General features: G+C 36.4%; 1 protein-coding gene and 1 non-coding gene across 2 annotated transcripts in view; one reads left to right on the top strand and one right to left on the bottom strand.

The window, feature by feature from the left end:
- Vinc (vinculin) overlaps nucleotides 1-20,975 on the bottom strand; it is a 236,040-nt gene that overhangs the window by 94,425 nt on the left and 120,640 nt on the right. The window contains exons 8-10 of the mRNA XM_081764025.1: nucleotides 20,601-20,819; nucleotides 5,969-6,105; nucleotides 2,415-2,545 (exon numbers count right to left, since the gene is read on the bottom strand). Coding sequence (XP_081620151.1) covers nucleotides 2,415-2,545; nucleotides 5,969-6,105; nucleotides 20,601-20,819 — 487 coding nt within the window. The remainder of the gene's footprint in view (nucleotides 1-2,414; nucleotides 2,546-5,968; nucleotides 6,106-20,600; nucleotides 20,820-20,975) is intronic.
- On the top strand, nucleotides 1,780-1,851 carry TRNAR-CCG (transfer RNA arginine (anticodon CCG)). Its single transcript has one exon. It is a non-coding gene; the product is annotated as a tRNA-Arg (tRNA).

Below are 20,975 nucleotides of genomic sequence, written 5' to 3'. Positions count from 1 at the left end.
ATTACTGCTAAGGCTCAAATGAAAAACCTTCTTAAAAAGACAGTTTAAAAAGACAACTCACAAAATTTTACCAATAAATGGACTTTGGCTTTTCCAAGTTAATGCTTCTCCCATCAAAAATAACTGTTTCGATTCGTGAATTCATAAACGTTGGTAGCACATTTCAACACTTAGTCCGTTGCTCATGCTTCTAACGGTTCCTACTCTGAGAGAAATGGCGTACTGTGATGTGATTACAATATCCAGTTGGGACACAACTTACGTCTCTTTAACGCGATCTGTACGTTTCTTCTTTGTGAAGAGGTAGTATTTTGCAATATACACGTTTAGCTAATGAAGTCAGAAGTTATTTCACCAATGTCTCTTAAGTTTGTTTAAAGATATTATATGATTCCACGAATATTTATATAATCTGTAGAAAATAAAGCAACTTACTGCATCCAAATGAACTTAAATCGTACTAAACTATATCAGAAATCTACAACGATTTTGTCAGTAGCTCCCGGAAACTTTCATTTTCTTTTTTCTTTTCTTTTTTCATTCATTTCTGAGAATACCATTCTGCACTTGTATCGTGTGCCCAGCTGAAGAACGTAGTAGAGTAATTCTTTTGAAGGCTCTACTACTACAAACACTTTGCACCAGAATTTCTTTAGTATCGATACATAATCACAAATATTCTGACACACACAGGTCACTTTCTGCAACTGAGAATCTTCCATTCTCCATAGTCTTCCGGTAACCTCTTCGTCTTCACGTACGATTCTTCTGTTTTGATATCGTCTATTAATTGTAGTCTTCTTCACTTCCTCCCACCATATCCTCTAACTCGTCCCTCATGATACAATTCCTTCTCAGCCAATGTGCCAACCACTAAGTTACATCTAAAATTGTCCTTTCCTCCCTCACCACTTCTAACACCTTCTCATTCATTTCCCCTCGATCCAGTTAATTCTCTCAGTTCTTCTTCACACCCACATTTCGAAAACTTCCATTCATTTTTCTTCACTTTTTCGTTATGTCATATTTTTACCCCATGCAATACAATGCTCGACACGAAGTATTTTACGACTCCTTTTGTGTAACTATTTATTCAAGGCCACATGAAATAGACTTTTCCTTCTCCATTCCTATCCTTGCTTTTATTTCACGTTCGCACTTCATACCATCACTAATAATATTATCCAGGTGTCAAAAACTAGTCACCTGTTCTATCTTTCTCCTTTCCACTTCTATATTTGACACCGACTGACTCGATTCAATCACCGTGGCTTTTGTCTAACATTTAGTTCATCCCATATTCTTCACAATCCCTCTTCAAGTTTTCTAACATCTTATTCATTTTCTTTTTATATTCAGCAACAAGCGTCATATCATCTGCAAAACTTACACACCTAATCATTCTACCTCCTACTGAAATGCCATCTTCATTATGTAGACTCTTTCATTTTCTCTTCTAGATAGATATTGAATAGTGTAGACGAGAGACAGGATCCCTGTGCAACTCCCCTTCCAACTGCACTCTCCTTTGTCACTTCTTCCCTATTCTAACACTTACTTGTTGGTTCACATGTAAGTTTCTTATCAGTCTTCGATCTTTCCATTCCAACCCAACTTTCTTTAGAATTCCCAACAATTCCCAGTTCACGTAATTAAAACTCGTTTCTAGATCAATAAATACAATATATACCTCTTTCTCTTTTTCTATACACGTTTCACCGATTACCCTTAATAAGCCAATTGTATCCCTTGTTCCCTTACCTCTCCTAAACCCGAGGGGGCGCGGTGGCTCAGTGGTAGAGCGTTCACCTCCGGTGCTTGGGGTCGCTGGTTCGATCCCAGCTCGCGCCGTGTGGACTTTGTGGTGGACAAACATCGTGCTCGTGGGTTTTCTCGGGGCTCTCCCGTTTCCTCCCACTTTCTTCATTTCACCATTTCACTCATCTCTCATCATCACCGTCTCCTTTAGCCTAACCGGCATAACCGTGGGACGTAAAACTTAAAGATTTCTTTCATTTTTTCTCCTAAACCCGAGCTGTTTCTTCCCAATTTATTCATTAGTTCTTTCACACTAAAGACATATGAAACATAGAATTAACTTTATAAAATTGTGCTCACTTAAAAAAAAAGAAAAAAAAAGAAAGAAAAACCTTTATAGTTACTACTGTATTACACTCTCTTTCAAATTACCATTCACTTGAAATTCCAGTTTAGTAATTATTCGCTACATACCAATACGTATTGACTTGGTATTTTTAATTTCAAACCATGATCCCTCCAATAACTCTTTGATCTGCACTAGCAATAAATCGCGATTTAAGAAACTTTCGTTAAGTTCCGCATTCCGGATCGCTTTTCTCACACAGCTCTCCATTTTTAGTAAAGTAAAGCCAGAATTCAAGGTATCTGCTTACCTTCAGGTGCGAGGACAGCTTCTGTAAACTGCCTGAGTGGTGTTGTAATATCAATGAAGTCCTCAACTACTCGATTTACTACAGCGTTCTGGATTTTGTTCTTCAGCTCATACAGCTTCTGCGATAAATTCCTACCCAAAGAATACAGAATACATCAATATGTTAAATGTAAGAACACTTGAACTGTCCACGTCAATTAAAAACTAACAATAAATATTAATCGTTTTTTAACTCTTGAAACAATCAATTAAATGCTAACAATAAATATCAATCCTTTTTAAACTCTGAAACAAATTAATTAAATGCTAATAATAAATATCAATGTTTTTGAACTCTGAAACCAACAAACACATTTACAAAATGACTCAATATTAACTTCAGAATACCAAGTCAACATGTTAACTGAGGCTCACGATTATTATAACAAAGTTAAAGCAAATTCTGCTACATATGAGTAACGAAGAAGTAATTGGATTTTACTTACATTTTTACTTTGATTTTACTTATAGGAGAGAAGAAAGTATGATGGCGAAAACTCCGAATTCAAGATTTCAGTTGATTTACATGTCATGGTCCATGCATGGTGAAAAACGGTTTTCTGGTTCTCTGTCCGCATGTTTGTCCGCTCGTCCCGATGTAAATATGTTCACTCAGCTAGAGGCTACACCGTTCACGTATCCGAAACCAAATTTTAATCTTAAAATGTTTTTATAACTTTTTTTTCTACTACTTCCAAAAATAACGGTAATTTACTTAAAGGTAAAAATAAAAATTATCAACGCTGTCTAAAATGACTCTAATGATTTTGTTTAATGTCATTAACAACACTGTATTGTGATATACAGGAGGAACAGTCAAAAAGCTTCCGGAATGTTGTAGTTCTGGCATTTGTGACGAAAGTACAATGAAGTTTGTGCAATACAGTCCCTAGGATGTCTTATTCAGAATTAACGCGCAAACGTCAAGTTCATGTAGGAATTGGGGAAAATCTGATTCAGGGAGTTCGATAACCTAAAAACTGTTTAGCATCATTGGATGTTTAGTTCCTTCCGAAGATAAAAATGGGCTTTCCCGTTTTGCTAACGTAAAAGAGATCAAAACTAACGCAACGGCTGACCTTAGGAGGATACTAAAAGAAGTCTTTCGTCGGTGTTTCCACCAATCACAGGAGCAGTAGAACGAAGTCTGTGTGTGTTCTGAAGATGTCAACTTTGAAGGCGATTAAATAAATGTGTACTTATATTGTGGTAACAAAGAGCTCCAACAGAATTCCGGGAACTTTTTGATTGTCCCTCGTAGACATATATTCCGGGAGGGGGGGGGGCGGGATCCAGAAGGTAGTTTATTGTTTGGAGTAAGTTCTTTCCAGACGATTTTCTCAAAAAGGCCTTAGGCAATTTTGTTCCGAATTTCACAAATACATATACCAGGCTTTCCAATGCTAATGAAAAAAATATAGGAAATCACGACGAAAAACTATAGGTTTCGTGACGCTGTGGAAAAGGAACATTTCAATTATTTCCTGGAAAATTTGACGGAACATTTGTGCATTTGGAACATTTTGAGAGAACAAGAAACAAAGAAACTCATGCAACAATATTTCTACCTATTGGAAGGAACATTTCAATTATCCAATACGTAGAAATAATAAAATTTAAAAAATACATAAAATTACACCTATTGTTATATGAACATACATTCTACTCTAAATATAACTAAATGGATAATTATCTCGATGCAAAATTTTATACGGGTTTCTTTGTGTTTTCGTACGTAGCTTACCAGTACTAAGCAACGACCAGAAGGAAAGTGTAAGGATGTCATTTTGATGGCGCACAAGATAATCTTGTCTGAACATCTTTCATCAGTCTAGTAGCTATTTCCATTTCCTTCTGTACTGTTTCGTCCATTTCATTTAATTTCTTCAGAGACGATTCACTCTTTGAAACTTCCTTCGATATAACTTTTTGCTTCGCATTTCTTAAAGCACTTTCTTCTCTGGAAAACTTTCCGGCCTCTTTGGATCTGCACTATTCTAAGTAATCTTTATACTTTCTTCAGGTGTTCTGCATAGCATCTATTAATCGCTTTGTAACAGGTAGGTTTTCAACTTTTTCTCCACACATTCAAATGCTGTCCTTTAGAGTCCTCAGAGTTTTTATACTCTCGTGTGCAAGATGGGATCACACAAGTGGAAGTAGCTATGCCACAAAAATACAGGAGGTTTCGTTAAAATGTAGGCAATATAGGAGTTTATAGGAAGAGATACACATATATAGGGAAAATAGAAAATATAGGAACATTAGAAAGCCTGATATTCCATTTAGAACCCTATCATGGATACTAATAACGTACATCACTTACGAAAATATCTTTTGAGGTGAGTTTTCTTTTGCCGAAATTTTCCGGAACAGTTTTATATTTTGGTCGGAATTCAGAAATATTTGTTTCAGTAATGCGAGTAACTGATACATATGATGGGTTGGTTTACTTTGAGAAACTAGAGCAGTGGCCCCGAATCTTTTAGTTTTACATCGTATGACTGTGCCCTCTAGGCTAAACGAGACAATAAGTAGTGAAAGACCGGCGACGGAACCCTCCAGGGCATACATTTACAAGACAACAAATCACAGACAATGACGTACTTAAGACAACTATTGAGAAAGATAATGGCCAAACATATGAGGCACTGAGGGAAGAGTTCAATTGCACTACAGAAGAATTTGCCAATAACTCCATCAGCTTCGAACCATTTGAGCTGACTGACTCACCAAAAATGACATGAAAAAATGTATGTTTCTTTATTGTTTTATTACGGGAATGATTTATTTCTGAGCTGAGTACTGAAATGTTGACGACATTTTAAAAACATAATTCACGGCTTGAACCTCATCATCGCCTGATAGCACATCAAACAAACACATTCATATTATAAAAACTTCCATAGCACCAAAAAAAGTTGCGTTTGGTGGACTGTTCGGGACATCGTCCAACGCCAACTGCTGTCACTTGGCCAGATGATGAATCCAAATGTGCGTTTGCAGCAACTGAAAGTGTGCATTAAAAACTAAAAGCGGACAATGTTTTCTCCATACCTGGCATTATATGCTATGAACAGCTTATTACTAGTTGTGCAACATTTCATTTTCGAGGCGGAAACTATCGAAAATACCCTCATACATTCTTCCATTCTTGATATCATTGCTCAGCCACTGATCCATGCGGTCTGAGTAGCTGAGCGCTGACATCAACAACTGGACAATGTATAGCTGTTTAAAAAGCGGACAGGATAGAGTAGTGGTAATGCATCAGAACTGTAAGCCGAAGAATCGGGTTCGAATCATTTTTTTGCAATTTTTCACTCTTTGTTTATCAATACATCACCCTTCATCCTGCAATGAAATGGATGTTTTTCATGCCTACAACACATTATTTTTCAAACCTTTTAAGTAATCGTAAATTATCTTACATCCTATAATTTTTCTCTCTAAATATCACAATATATTTAATATCTTCGTATTGCATTATGTAGTATAGATAATAAAAGAACAAACCTTGCGATTGTTTGTGCCTGCGGTGAATTCCCCTGTCCTCGTCGACAATAGTCTCCCAGTTGTCGAGAGAGGATGTCCACTTCGTCACAGAGGCCCAAGATCTCAGCTTTCTGAACGCCTGGAAGACCCTCCGCTACCTATCACCAGCAAACAATGGATTCATGGCAATCAGACACAAAGACAAACATTCTCGTCCACAGAAATTTATATTAAATTCTATGGAATTAATTCTACTAGCACTGGACGGTCTAGATCTAAGTACATTATCAGATGTTAGCATGCAATGTACTTTTTTTTTTTTTTTTTTTAATTATTATTAAATGAAAGACAAACCTTGTTTTAAAAAGTGTCCAGTACAATTTCAGAAGGGAAATTTTCAATTGAGACGACCGTAGTCTTCGTTAGGTTTGTGTAAGGATTGGTTGGAGATTTTATTTTTGTCTTAGGCGGAGGTTTGTGGCTTTCGGTTCTTAGGCTCACACATTAACCGAGATGAAAAGTGTAATCTCGAGATGAAAACAAGGATAAGCAACTAAAAAAAAAAGTGCTCAACACCATGAGAAGAGTGTTGCGTAGAAAGCTAGAAAGACGACTCAGATAAAAGGTCTAGTAAAATGCAACCTTTGGGATGTTTTTGTTTGTCGCTGTTACACGAACTCTTCGACAGACGACAGACTGAAATAAGGAAAATACAAGCTTTCGATATGTGGATATGGGGAAAACTTGAAAGGACAGAGAAGTTTACAAAACTAGGAAGTTCTGGCGAAAGAAGAAAGGAAGAAAATCAATAATACTAATACTGAAGGGAAAGATAACTGCTGGCCCATACTTCTTTAAAGGTATTATTGTAAGCAATGTATAGAGAGAGGAGGAAGATAATTCTTGATGTCAAAGATAGAGCTTGGTACGCTCATCACAAGGCAAAAACACAAGAATGGACGACATTTCACCAGCACTCATCAAACTTGTTTTCAGCAACATCAATTATTTCGATAATGATTAAATTAAATTCAGAACAGATATAACCAGTGGCCACTGGTTAGTATTTGGTACCAAAATGTTCACTATTTCCTTAGCTATTGATCAACAACAATATCACCTCTCTATGTCTTACGGTTCCCGAGATATGTCCCCTTAAATGTCTCGAAATCGGTACTTTTCTGGCCACTATCTCGAAGTGACGCGAAAACTTCTATTACTTCTTTAGATACGTTTTTGAAGGTCTATTGAATGGAGGGTTCTAAATTGAAAAATTCGCAAACAAAAACAAAAACACACACAGAGAAAGAGAGAGAGAGTTCAAAATGCTGTTGGAAGCTGTGATGCTACTCAACTATTACAATGTGTCATTTCTTTGTTTTCTGTGAAATTATAACGAACCAGGATCTGGCGATTGATTAACAAAAAGGTATTCTTGAATTGCCTTATCCTCCATTCAACCTAAAACGAGCGCAACATCTCGTTCGCAAAGGTCCAAAGAACAGAACTGTTGCAGTTGAAAATTTCACTGATAAAAGTGTACTGAACCGTTGTTGAAAGACACTTTCTATAACATGAATGTCTGTTGCACTTCTTCAGAGCAGAAGAGAGAAACCGAACTTCCCATTTTCCTTTTGGAAATTATGTATTGAAACTGCCAGGCTAAATTCTACACAACAAAAGATAACTGTGATTATTGTTATATGAGGTGTGTGGCTTTTAGGTCGTTTACTGCATAGAACAAGCATAATGCGCGAGCCATTTAAATCAATATTTACTAACCGAAAAGTTTATATTTAACAGTTCAGTATAAAACTGAAGCATATCCTGGACACTTGAATTTACTAATAAGGTGAAAATTAAGCTTAAAGAAAGTATAGTAACGTAATGAATAATATAAAATAAAATGTTTTAAGTGTACTTCAATATTCTTAAGCTTACTGCTTATTGCGTAACCAAACAACTAAAAATATACATTTCGAAACAGAATACATGTTAATTATTGGTTCATGCATGAAGCTATGACATTTAAATATTGTTCACATTACACATAGTTCTTCGAAATATCTCTGCAAGTTTAATTGGCACTTGAAATTACAGTAACGAATGAGATCAGAGGTGTGTCCTCTTTACATGAACAAAATTATCTATTTACATCACCAACCACCATAATTTTGAATCCAAACACAAATAACTATAAAAACACCTTAAATGTTGTTCATTTATCCGCTTTGAGCATTTGGAACATATCACTTACGTTAGATTCTCGAACAAAATAACACCTATTTTATGTTAAATTCTGTAACTACAACTACTATTTAAAAAAAAGATGAAGCGGAAAGCTTCACATAAAAATATTTAAAATTTCGAAGATTTTGCCAAACAAACATATACCTTCTTTCATTTTCATACAGAGTATGTAAAACTGCGAGGACAAACCTCGAGAACACTTCTTAAGCCAAACAGAACAAAGACCTGAAATGAGTCGGGGAAAAGTTTCAATCAAGTTTCAGACCGCGTGGAACTTTGTTGTTCTAAACCAAAACTATACAATAGCAGCGAATTAAATAATGTCGGGTAACGTTAAAACATATAAAGATGGTTATAAAAGTAATACGTCGTGGAGGTCAGTCACAGAGATCATGAATGATACAAAATGAAATATTATACCGTTCCGCGTTCAGTGTATCACTCAGTTCTGTGGAAGAGAACAGAGCCGGAATCAGCCGAATTTGTACAAGATGCGGCAGTGAATCCGGCGATTTTAAAAATGTTATTACGAGAAAATAATGAAATTCATTTGGATGTAACAAGTTGGACTACAGATTAGATATAAAAACATTTAGTTATTTATTTTTGAATTTAAATCACCAAACAGAAAACAGTGTTGTACAAAATAATAATAATAAATAAACAATAATTTATCACAATGATGCCTTTTTCTTTCTTCAAAGATAGAATTTTCTTGTGATTGTATGTCAATTCCAGAACTGAAACGTTGCATTCACGAAGAAGTTCCGAGAATTTCCTTAGATATGCTGCAAAGAGTAATGAGTGATCTTAGCATGAGGGTTACGCAATGTGTACAGCAGAATGATGTTCATCTGCTAAATGTCATTTTTGGGCAGTTACGTTCTCGGTGGAATATTATTTTCTTTATTCTGTGCTACAGTGTTTTCTGTTTGGTGACAAAGTCACAGGACACTACATGTTTTCATGTCTAGTTTGTATTCCAACTTGTAACAGCCAACTAAAATTTATGATTTTCTCCTAATAACGTTTTTAGGATTTCCCGATTCACTGCCGCACCGTGTATATTTCGATGTTTCTCAAACCATGCCTCTACTGCTCCAGCTGTGTGAGCAGGCACATTATCATCCTCGAATAAGGCGTCATTGTCCGGAAATAACATCTGCACTACATGATGCATATGGCGACCGGTAAGTATCAGGATAGGATTGAAACCAGGATATTGCGTCCCACAGCATCAAAGAGCCACTGCATATCATACACTTCTTTGGGCGTCCAGATAAACTCTGCGGTTTAAAATAACGTGATCGATGACTCATCTGACGATATCCTGGGTTTTCAATCATCAGTTGTCCACGATGCACCATTAGCGTGGTACTACAACAATAGTCGTTCATGAGCGTTTCGCCCATACAATCCGACCCCGTAAACCCACGTCATGTAGCTCGCGGCAAATTGTGATTGTCAACACCGGCTGTTGGAAGTGTTCCTTTAGTTCCCTTATGATCTGCACCGCAGCCGCATGATGACTCTGAGTGATAATCCGTTTTAATGTTAGGCAGGACCTGTCATTGACATTTTTTTTTTCCGATCTTTGTTCGTATTCGTCGCCGTGAGTTTTATAAATCATCTTCACGTTGAACACTGTCCCTCACGACACACCCAACTACTTTGATCACGCTCGCGCTACATAACTGAGCGCCAACAATTTGATCTCTTTAGAAATCAGAAAGGTCGCCCATTTTACACTATCACCGTGTGCTCAGTTCATTACATACTGCTATTCTACTGATCCTCGTGTAGTACGGAGTTTGCCCGGCGCTGCGGTCGTCGCCCGAGTACTAAGCCCAGACAGCTGACGTGTTTCTAACTCCATGTGTTTTTATTATTTTGATAGTCATCTGTGTATGAGACAGAAGAATCATCCCAAAATATTGGGTATATGGAAGTTAAGGACAATTTCCTTTAAAAATGCAATTAAAGCTTAGTTTAACGTTCCACAATAATGTCCTGTGAGCTAAAGGAGAAAGATAACAAATTTATGGAGCTGACGTTGAAAGAACTAATAGATTTGCCTTATGCTCGTATCTAACATTGTCTGCTTAATGTTATACTTCAGAATCTTCTTTACATGTACCGGATGTGAGATAATGGGAAGCTCACAGGAACTGGGGAATCACAGGAGTGAGACGAGGCGGAATAACAAGAGCACTAGACAGGAACGTTGTGAAATTTAAGGTATGGCTAGTCGATTCAGATACCCTTAACATTACAGAAGCAAACTTTGCTGATGAACTAACGTACTTCTTTCTGGAAATGAAAGGAACAGTTCTACTAACTATGCGAACCTTGTCGCCTGTGTTAGCATAGATTTATTATACACATGAAATTTTTCACTATTACAGTAATGGAACTATCGTCACTGTTTTATATATTTCTATAACTTTCTCTATGAGTACCATTTCTCGACCTACGTTATTAGAACTTTCATTTTCCTGATGCTGTGAGGCTTAATTTCCTCGAAGTTTGTCCAAGTTATCTTAACATCCTCTGTAACTAACATTAATAAAAAAGAAAATATCAATAAGGAAAATCTATTCTAAAGTGTGCACTTTGATCTTGTGAAAAGTGGTGCACTTCTAAAGCTACCATCGTTCTTAAGTGCGGATGTTTCCATAGCATAAGAAGGTGAAAAAGCTACCAGTGACTACACAAAAACAAATTAAGAGAGTTGGAGAAAGAGAAAAACAGATTTGGCTGCAGTTCCTAAGCTCAGTGCAAGTGAAACTGACCTTTTTCTCTTCCTAGCATCGGCAGCGAGAAAAGACTCTTATTAATTACCCAGGACTGGTTATTAATTAGCAATATAAAGGAAGTCACCGGATATATCCGAATATAAGCCGCACCACCTTCTAATAACGAACATGGATGAACTAATTCTGTAATGCATTGAACATACACAATAATTGATCTTCATTTTACGTCTCTACGTGATACTATAATTACAGAATTTAGCTCTAATCACGCTAGCACTGCTGCACACGTCTTCATGGATAATTACACTGCACGAACAAGCTCTTCCCACTAAACTACCTCGTCTCAAAGAGAGCTGAAGTATAGGACCACATACGATACAAGCCCAGAGTTATCGAAGAGAGCTGAAGTATAGGGTTACGATACAAGCCCAGTTATCGAAGAGAGCTTGAGTATAGGGCTACGATAGAAGCCCAGAGTTATCGAAGAGAGCTAAAGTATAGGACAATGATACAAGCCCAGAGTTACCGAAAATATTTTGCTGCATGATCTTGGGATGCGATAGTATTAAAAATCATTAAGAGTGATTAATGGTATTTCCATTTACGATATTATAATTTCACAATATTTTACACGAGTTTATAATTATGTAGCGAAAGGGTAAGTACAATTTGTAATCTAAAGGAAACTTCATCTTCCGGACGAATAAAGTGAAAACGCACGAAATATAGTGCAGCTTATGATCGAACATATTCGGTTAAGAATACTTGGTTGAATTACACCATTTTATTTAATTTGTTGGTTAGAATACAATACTATTGGGGAACCATCACGTGCATTTTTGGCATTATCAAAATATACAAATACTAGCAACCAAATAAAATATACGATATACGACTAATCTCCAGCAACGATGTATACCTGTATCCCTGCTGTTCACGTGTCAGTAACTTAAGAACGAATGGAGTACACTTCTCTTTGACTTCGATAAAACTTAACTTTCGGTATTCCAGATGTACGAACAATAGAAATTGTAGACATGAAAATCAAAGTTTGAAGTACCTGCCTGATCTTCCGACACTTAATATAAAAACTTCATTCTCAACTAAGAGACTGCAAAACATAATCAGGAAAAGGGCTTATACATTAATGAACACGGTGCGTTGAACAGAATTAAAATAAAAATTAGGATTCAATAATATGCATCATACACAAATAATACAAAACTTCTTAAGTAAGCCTGAATACTTTACTTATCAATCAAAAAGCAGTTTTCTTTTGTTCTCTGTGCATTCATATTTGAGAGAATTACCGAATTATATATTTGTAAATTTCTTGCGTTAAGCAAATCTTATCCGAAATCTCGAAACTTGAACTTTTATGTCCCACGTTTTGTTTTAATGAACAGTCACATTCGGCTGCTGAAGCACAACAGAAGTAAGTTATGGTGCGATCCAAGTGATCTAACGTAGCTACAAAGACACCTCAAGAATGATCATGTGTGGCTGGTCTCAGAAGGGATTAGTATGCTGATTAACCACTAGCACAAGCTGAAGGCTCGGATTAAATTCCTAGCGAACACATTTTTTTCTTGTTTGAATCTCAATTGTATTTTACATGTATACAAATTGGTTACTACTTATATTAGGCTTATATTTCGGAACAAAGGCCTTACTAGAAACTTAACATGGAACTCGCAGAAGAATAAACTACATGGCCATTCAGTAAACGCTTCATCAGGTAAGACAGGAAAGAGGGAAATCACTGAAGCGAACAGCTGAGTGCTTTACCGTTACTTTTCTATTATTATTATTATTATTATTATTATTATTATTATTATTATTATTATTATTTCACCTTATCGGACAAATCTTTCAGTAAATATGCTTAACATGTTGGTGTCGTAGACCCAATATCATGCCTGTGTACTTTGAGGTGCTTTGATCATTACATTCAACATCCTCAGCTCTTTGATTCTAAGTACTTCTTTTAGTCATGTCCATTTATCTTTGGCTGCATACTCTACTATTTGTGCTGGGGCAGCGGTGGGGCAGTAGTAGAGCTTCACCTCTGGTGTTTGGAGTCCCTGGTTCGATCTACGCTCGCGCCAAGTGAACTTAGTGGTGGACAAACACCGTGTGCGTGAGTTTCCTCGGGGGTCTCCCCTTTCCTCCCACTTTTACTTATTTCACCATTCCATTCATTTCTCATCATCACCGTCTCCTTTAGCCTAGCCGACATAATCGTGGGACGTAAAACTCAAAGATTTGATTTTTTTTCTATTATTTGTGTAAGTTATATTTCTGAATTTTAATTTTTAATTTATTCTATGTTGTTCATTCTTGAAAAAATACTGTCATAAATCGTATGTTTCACAGTGGCCTACAAAATAAAAAATCACAACTCAATGTAACCGTTACTGTATTCTTTTAATTCATTAATCCTACATTATATCAGATCGTTCACAGATGACTGTACCCATATCGCACCATTATCGATATCTCATCTGCATAAGAGAATTCCCTGCTATAACAAATTTAAAACACTGGAACAACACATAACATCTTACATACATCGTTCCCTAATTTCTGGCGTCTGGTCTCTTCCATAACACCATCTTCATCAATCTAATAAATCATTCACAATTTTCATCTCCTACAAATTTACCTCCTTTTGTTAACTGCCCTACTAATTCATTTCCCTGAAGATGCCTAGAAAATTCTCTGCCTAAAATTAGACCAAGCATAAATTACTGAAAACTTACTATGTGCGTCAGTATTTCATTTTCACCTAAATCTCTCGCATTAAAAAAATGAAATCGGGCTATTTGTCCCAAGCTACTGAAAAGAGAACACACAGGAAGAGGATGTATCCACTATTGCTGGCGATTGTACAGTCATGTTCCAAAGAACCTGGAAACTCAAGCTTTCTTTTCGAAGCTTGTCTCTAGTACAATTCGTTGTCATGTTCCACATATAAGGTTACTAGGTGTCTTCAAACGAGTTAACAATACACAGAAAACCAAATCTACACTTCTCAAGTACCCAGTACAGAATCATCAGACCCTGTTTTCAATTGCCACGTGCTGCAGTAGTCTCTTGAGCTAATACTAAAATTGCTAAGGAATTTCTGGTAGCTTTGCGTTTAACTGAACATAGCATAACTCAAAAAGTAAGTACTTCAATTTCAAAATAGATTTGGTTGGTATAAGTTACATTACTACAACTTTCATTCGCTTCTTTGTGTATACTGTTCCCAAGATGCTTTAGATTAAAAGGTTTCTAATAAATGATTACAAACTGAGAAAATTGATACTACGAAACAATGTTTAAAATATTTATGTTCCACTGTTTGTAATTTTTCCACATCAATAACTTTTCCGAAGAGAATTGTTAACTTAAAGCGACCTTGTGACAGTGCATATAGACAAAGAAACAACCCCTGAAACCTCACTGAAGCATTCACTCCTCAACAACTAAACTTTATTTTGAAAAGCAACTAATTACTCTTAAGGTCATGTTTATTTAATTTAACCCAAAATTATCTACACTGGACATTCGTTTGAAAGTTAAATTTGATTTTGTATTGAAAATATCTCCACTGCGTTCTATCACTAAAAATATACATGTATGCCTGTTGCTTTCTACCTACGGACAAGTCAAGAGAGCTTCTAAAAGAAAGCTGAGGTTCGTGTTCCTTCGTACATGAATACCTGTACTATGACGAGTAAATATTATTTAACCAAAGTTTATGTTAAATTTTCTTATTTAATTGCCAACATTTTACCTAAGACAATGAGGTGTTTGAGGTAATTGGAAACTCATGAAAAACTAAGATATGTTTAAATATACCACATGCAAATCCTATTTTCATCTGGTACTTTCGTGGGAGTGCACAGAATGTAGAAGGAAGTTCTTACTTTGATGCCGTCTTTACTTTATGTCTTATAGTTACTCATAGGCTTTTTCGAGTAACTGCAAAAGCACAGCAAATACAGAAAATGAAACATAAAACAAATGTAAAAATGTCTGTAGCACATAAATACGTTTATGCAGAAAGGTGTTCTATCGTTGGTTTACTGTGAGATGCAGTGCGATCAGTTAAAGCAGGTGAAGGGTATTGGGCAAATTCGTATTTTTGGTGCTTATGCGCTCTACAGTACATTAAGGTAACATTTGTTTCTTTCCATTACGAACAATTCAAAGCCATTTATTCCATACCTACGATCATCGAGCTACATTCTTTTTTAAATCTATATAAACGAAACAAACCTAAGTCTTGTATCAAGGTTAGCTATTGTTATACAGGATATTTCAAAACAACACTGACAACGTTTCGAAGATAATTCCTGACACTAAGATAAGACAAAAAAGTATAGACCAACCTAGGTGTACGAGGGTTGCTATATATATTTCTGGCCTAGGCAACACTAAGTGTTGCCAGGTGCAATCTGACATTTCCATTGGAAAGTTTGACATTTTGTAGCATAAATGTACTCAGAACTTTTTGACTTACGACAATTTTTTTTTCTTTTACAGGTACTTGAAGAAATCAACTTGGCAAAAAAATGGAATTAACTCGTGAACATTTTCGTGCGATCATTTTTCACAACTTTCGACGTGGATTATCACGACAAGAGTGCATCGATGAACTTAAATCTTTGTATGGCGACGAAGCACCATCCTATAGCACTGTGAAAAACTGGTACAACGAATTCAATCGTGGCCGACGCTCGCTCAAAGACGAATTCCGTGAAGGTCGTCCAAAAACAGCCGTTGTGCCAGAAAACATCGATGCCGTACGTGAACTGATAATGCAAGACCGTCATGTGACTTACCGTGAGATAGAGGCATGCCTAGGCATTTCTTCCACCAGCATACATTCGATATTGCATGAACACCTGGCCGTAAAAAAGGTTTGTTCTCGTTGGATCCCGCACAATTTGACAATCGCTCAAAAGAAAGCTCGTGTGGATTGGTGTAAAGAAATGCTGAAAAAATACGATCGCGGTGCTTCAAAAGACGTTTATAAGATCGTCACAGGTGACGAATCATGGATCTATGCGTATGAGCCCGAAACAAAACAGCAATCGACCGTGTGGGTCTTCCAAGACGAGCCAAATCCAACGAAAGTTGTTCGTGGAAGAAGCACTTCGAAGCAAATGGTCGCCTGTTTCTTCGGCATAACTGGTCATGTGGCGACTGTTCCGCTTGAGCAACGTAGGACGGTCAATTCTGAGTGGTACACCACCATTTGTTTGCCTGAAGTCTTCGGAGAAATTCGAAAAATGAACAAGAGAAGACGAATCATTGTGCACCATGACAATGCGAGCTCTCACACATCGGCTCAAACCAGCGCATTTTTGACCGGCCAAAACGTCGAAGTGATGGGTCATCCGCCGTACAGCCCTGACTTGGCACCCAATGACTTCTTTTTATTCCCACACATCAAGAAAAAAATGCGTGGTCAACGATTTTCGTCGCCAGAAAATGCTGTTGAAGCATTCAAAAACCATGTTTTGGAGGTGTCTCAATCGGAGTGGAAAAAGTGCTTCGAAAATTGGTTTGAGCGCATGCAAAAGTGTATAAATCTTGATGGAGAATATTTTGAAAAACAATAAAACCATTTTCGTTGATAAATATTCGTATTTTCATTATTAGGCCAGAAATATATATAGCAGCCCTCGTACAAATGCTTCCTTTCGGAATTATAAGATGCCGAAAACATGAAAAAGTGAAATTTAAAGTCTATAGCTCCAATACTATGGGACCTACCACAGTCGGCTCAAATCTTCACTTAGGAAGTAATATGTGCGCTATCCAAATATCCATGTTCCGGAATCCTATGGTACTCTAGTAATATTTTTTTATAGAGGTAGTTGGTGAGTACTTCGAATTATATGTCCGCAGCCAAACTCCCTCTATAAAAATTGTTGTGTGAGTACTGCAGGATTCTGAAACGTGCTTTTGGATAGCGCACATATTAGTTCGTAAGTACAGTCTTGATCCGACTACGGTAGATCCCATAGTTTTGGAGCTATGGACCTTCATTTTCTCATGTTTTCGGCAGCCCATAACTCCAAAAGGAAGTATTTGTGCACCCAGGTTGGTCTATACCTTTTGTCTTATCTTGGTATCACGAATCACGTCCTAAACGTTGTCGGTGTTGTTTTGAAACACCCTGTATATTGAACAGTGTGGCACAATACTATAGTTAGCACTCAGACATAAATACTGAACTAGTTTAGCACCAACTTTCTTTTAAAGGTTTCTTCTCGAATCCAAAAGCACTACTTTCATCTACAGACTTAGTGGTTGTACCCAGTTACAGCAGGTAAGCGGACACTAATCTTTCTCACACAAGGTAGATTTACGTTTCAGGTAGCATGTCGTAATAAATAAGCCGGCATGAAAAGTTTGAAAGGAACGAAGAATATTGATTTAAACTTGAGAATATACCAACATAAGTGTTTGCCTTTAAGGTACGTTCTTACCAACTTATATAACATAACGAACTGGAGTCACTACGACAGTAAAGAAGCAATAAGGTGGCCAGTTCCTTCCTCCGGTATACAAAGCGATATATGAAAATCTAGAAGTTTGGAAGCTCAGGTGAAGCGACAGACCGAGAATTAGAATTATTGTGGGAATACACAGTTATTCACTTCCATCCTCCGAGGCACAGTGGCTTGGACAATGAAGAAAAATCGAGAAATCAACTCTGGCAAAAGAATTCAGGATCACATGTAGATAATTAGAAAGAACACTCAAGCAAGAAAACGATTAATTTCAACAATGCATTGCACGAAATTTTAAAAGATGTGCGATGGGAGATCAAATCTAGGCCTCTAGCTAGCCATACTGGTGCAGTAAACCTTCTCCTGACCAATAACACATTTTATCGAAAATTTCATTGCCTTTCTAACAAGTTAGTAACAATAGTGGCAACAATTGTAATTTTCAGAAATGAACTGAATATTTCGTTCGAAGAATTTTGTAACATATACAGTTCCGCAAAAAGCAAATTAAACTTTCTGTATAAAGTCAACAGCTAACTGTGGTTGTCTTCTTGAGAGATGAAAGAATGAAAGCTTATATTGAAAACTAATCAAGAATTGCTTAACCGATCTTCGCTTACTCTCATCAAAAGTTTTCAAAATAGCTGACGACCATTATCTTTGAACATTCTATCCGTTTAAATTCTCAATCTTTGTAATGAGAAAATTTATTTTTTAACACTGAAGCACATTTTACAGTTTTTTGTGCTTTATATATATATATAATCTCAAGTTCTGTTCTTAAAACCGATATTCCTCATGACTAATCCTGAAGAGATGAATCTACAGTAAGCATGTACAAACTGGAACATGAAGTGAGCCAACCACAGAGGACGTACTGGCGTCGAGGGCCATACAAGACAATGCACATTTTCACAAGAATTAAATAGTCAAATAGTCACATTTGATTTATAAATCGTTCGTCGCATACTAATATCAAAGGAACATAAAAACTGTTATAAGGGAAACCAAAATATTAACTTACTAAACAAAAGCAGTAAAATTTATTTATTTACCATTTTAATGTAACACTTGAGCAGTCTGCCAACGTTCGGTGGTACATTTTACACTGGATGTTGCAACGCGGATATATTCATGGCGGACATTAGTTATCCAAGAAACTTTCATCTTAGTTTGAGAGATTACGTAAGAAATTCATTTTCAATAACGAATAAGACAGATCGGATATAATGAGTCCACTGGCCCGAGGCCGGCTGTTCCACATGGCTAATCTAGAGTTAACTATTAACATTAGAGAGTGAGGTCCCTCAGAGATGTGTGCGTGTTAAATTTTTCCTTAGACATGTGTTCCGCACGCTTTCTTTCAATGTTTCCAATCACCTAAAAAGCCCAAGAACTAGGTGAAACATTGGAAACTGACCAGGACAGTGCATGCAAAAGTAAACTTGACTCTTTTAGTATTCGATCTTGTTAAGAGAAGTATAATTTATTTAAATGTTTTTGTTTATTTTATAAATTATACAAATGCGTTGACAATCATTTACTACAGGTACTACCTGAGCACAGCAGAGGATGCTAGCAACTCTCTCACAAGAGAAGTTTCCAATGGAAAATGTGTAAAGAGCATTATATTCGATACTACAAAACGAAAAAGTACTTAAAAACATTTTGCAAACATCTATTTAAAACACTGGTATGCATGTATGGTGTTGCAGAGTAATTCTGAGAGTTTGTTACACAAATTACACCCATAGATCTCACTCATTTACACAGGTATTATCGAGAAAACGTCTTAGAGAAGGTGCTCCAAATAGTTTTCTCGTGGAATTATCTCTATACTGCAACAACTTTCTCAAATAAGTACTATAAAACTTTTCACATCTTAGAAGGAGGAATAACTGTGATTGTTTGTTTACCCTGCTTCCATTCTTTCTGCTTCCTTGTGATACTTCTGATTACTTAGATAGAATAATGAACATTGGTTTAGTTGAAGAAATATGACATTTTCCGGACAATAGGCAATTCCTCACTTTCATTTGTTAGTCAGTTCGTGTTCCTATTCAACTGTTTCTAAATGATATAACCAACTAATTTCTTATCCACGTTTAAAGAGATAGACTTACTAACTTCAATATCAACATCAAAATAACACAATATTTCCGTAAAAAAAATAATAATAATAAAAATAATAATAATAATTCTGAGGGTCTTTCATTCGCGCATAAAATTAACATGGAATATTTCACTAGAAAATAATTTCTAAACATTTAAAGCAGAAATAAAGTTTTATTATTATTATTATTATTATTATTATTATTATTATTATTATTATTATTATTATTATTATTATTATTATTATTATTATTAAATAATTCAAAGACTTCCACGGTAGCTCAGTGCTAAAATGCTGGCAAAATGCTTATTTTTGGTGGGACAGTTCCCTTGTTTGATCCAAGACCATATCAGTTTATGATAGACAATATTCAATATCGTGTCCGTGGGATTCACCCGTTCCCTCCCACACACTCAGTCTCTCACAATTCTTTCATTATTTGTCCGTCGCTTTTAGCCCAGAGGGCGAAACAGTGGAACGTCAATCTGAAAGATTTTTTAATTTTATTTTTATTTTTTGCCAAACGCAACATAACGGCATGCAATCTTCATTAAGTGAAAGTAATTACTGCGGTTCAATATTATTACTTCTGGTGTTACGCCGGCTACATATTTTTCAGTTTGTTTTTTATCAGTCACTGTGTATCACTAACTGACGCGAGAATTAACCGATTTAACTGACTTGAGGCAGTGGAATTGTAAAGTAGGACGATGAAAATCAGATGTCTATAATGAATGATGTACTAATGACTCAAAGCAATTTGTTCTCTTACGTTTAGATGCAGCTGAATAAAAGCTGCCTCTGCTCTTAAAATGATGAGTGAACACTAGTGGAATGATTATGATGAAATCTCTACATTGGGCAGTTACTGTACAATTGACTTTCATGAAATAACCTACCAAAATATCACAGAAAACTGAACATGATAATTCGCATAGTGTGGAAGCTAGGAGCGTGTAATGAGTGATTGATATGAATTTAGCTCCCCTTCACATAGCTTATTAGTGAAAAGGCCTTACCTTCTTTCCTTCGTCGACGATGAGAGCAATTGCTCGTTGTCCGAGGCCTCGGTCATCCAAGTCAGGATTAGCCAACCAACGACGCGCTTGTTCCAGTCGTCCAGCGACGGTATGCGCCGGCTGTTGCATTCCAGACTTCTCGACGTTGACCACCGCTCGCAGCACATAACGACTCAGTTCGCTCAGCTTCTCCTGAATGCCACGGGCCAAGCTCTCCGCCTACAAGCAAACACAATGTCACTACTTCAATATTATTCAGATTATAATACTTGCATGAGAATTCCTTACTACAATAAAAATACACACTAATGAAATCTATCTACGGCAGCGTAGTAACACAATAAATAACGCTCATTTTTTCTAAGAAATGTGCGT

The sequence above is a fragment of the Thermobia domestica genome, chromosome 7 (genome assembly GCF_964235325.1).
Source record: "Thermobia domestica chromosome 7, izTheDome1.hap1.1, whole genome shotgun sequence".
Lineage (NCBI taxonomy): Eukaryota > Metazoa > Arthropoda > Insecta > Zygentoma > Lepismatidae > Thermobia > Thermobia domestica.
Note: the sequence above shows the minus strand (reverse complement) of the source record. Positions and strands in the feature narration are given on the sequence as shown.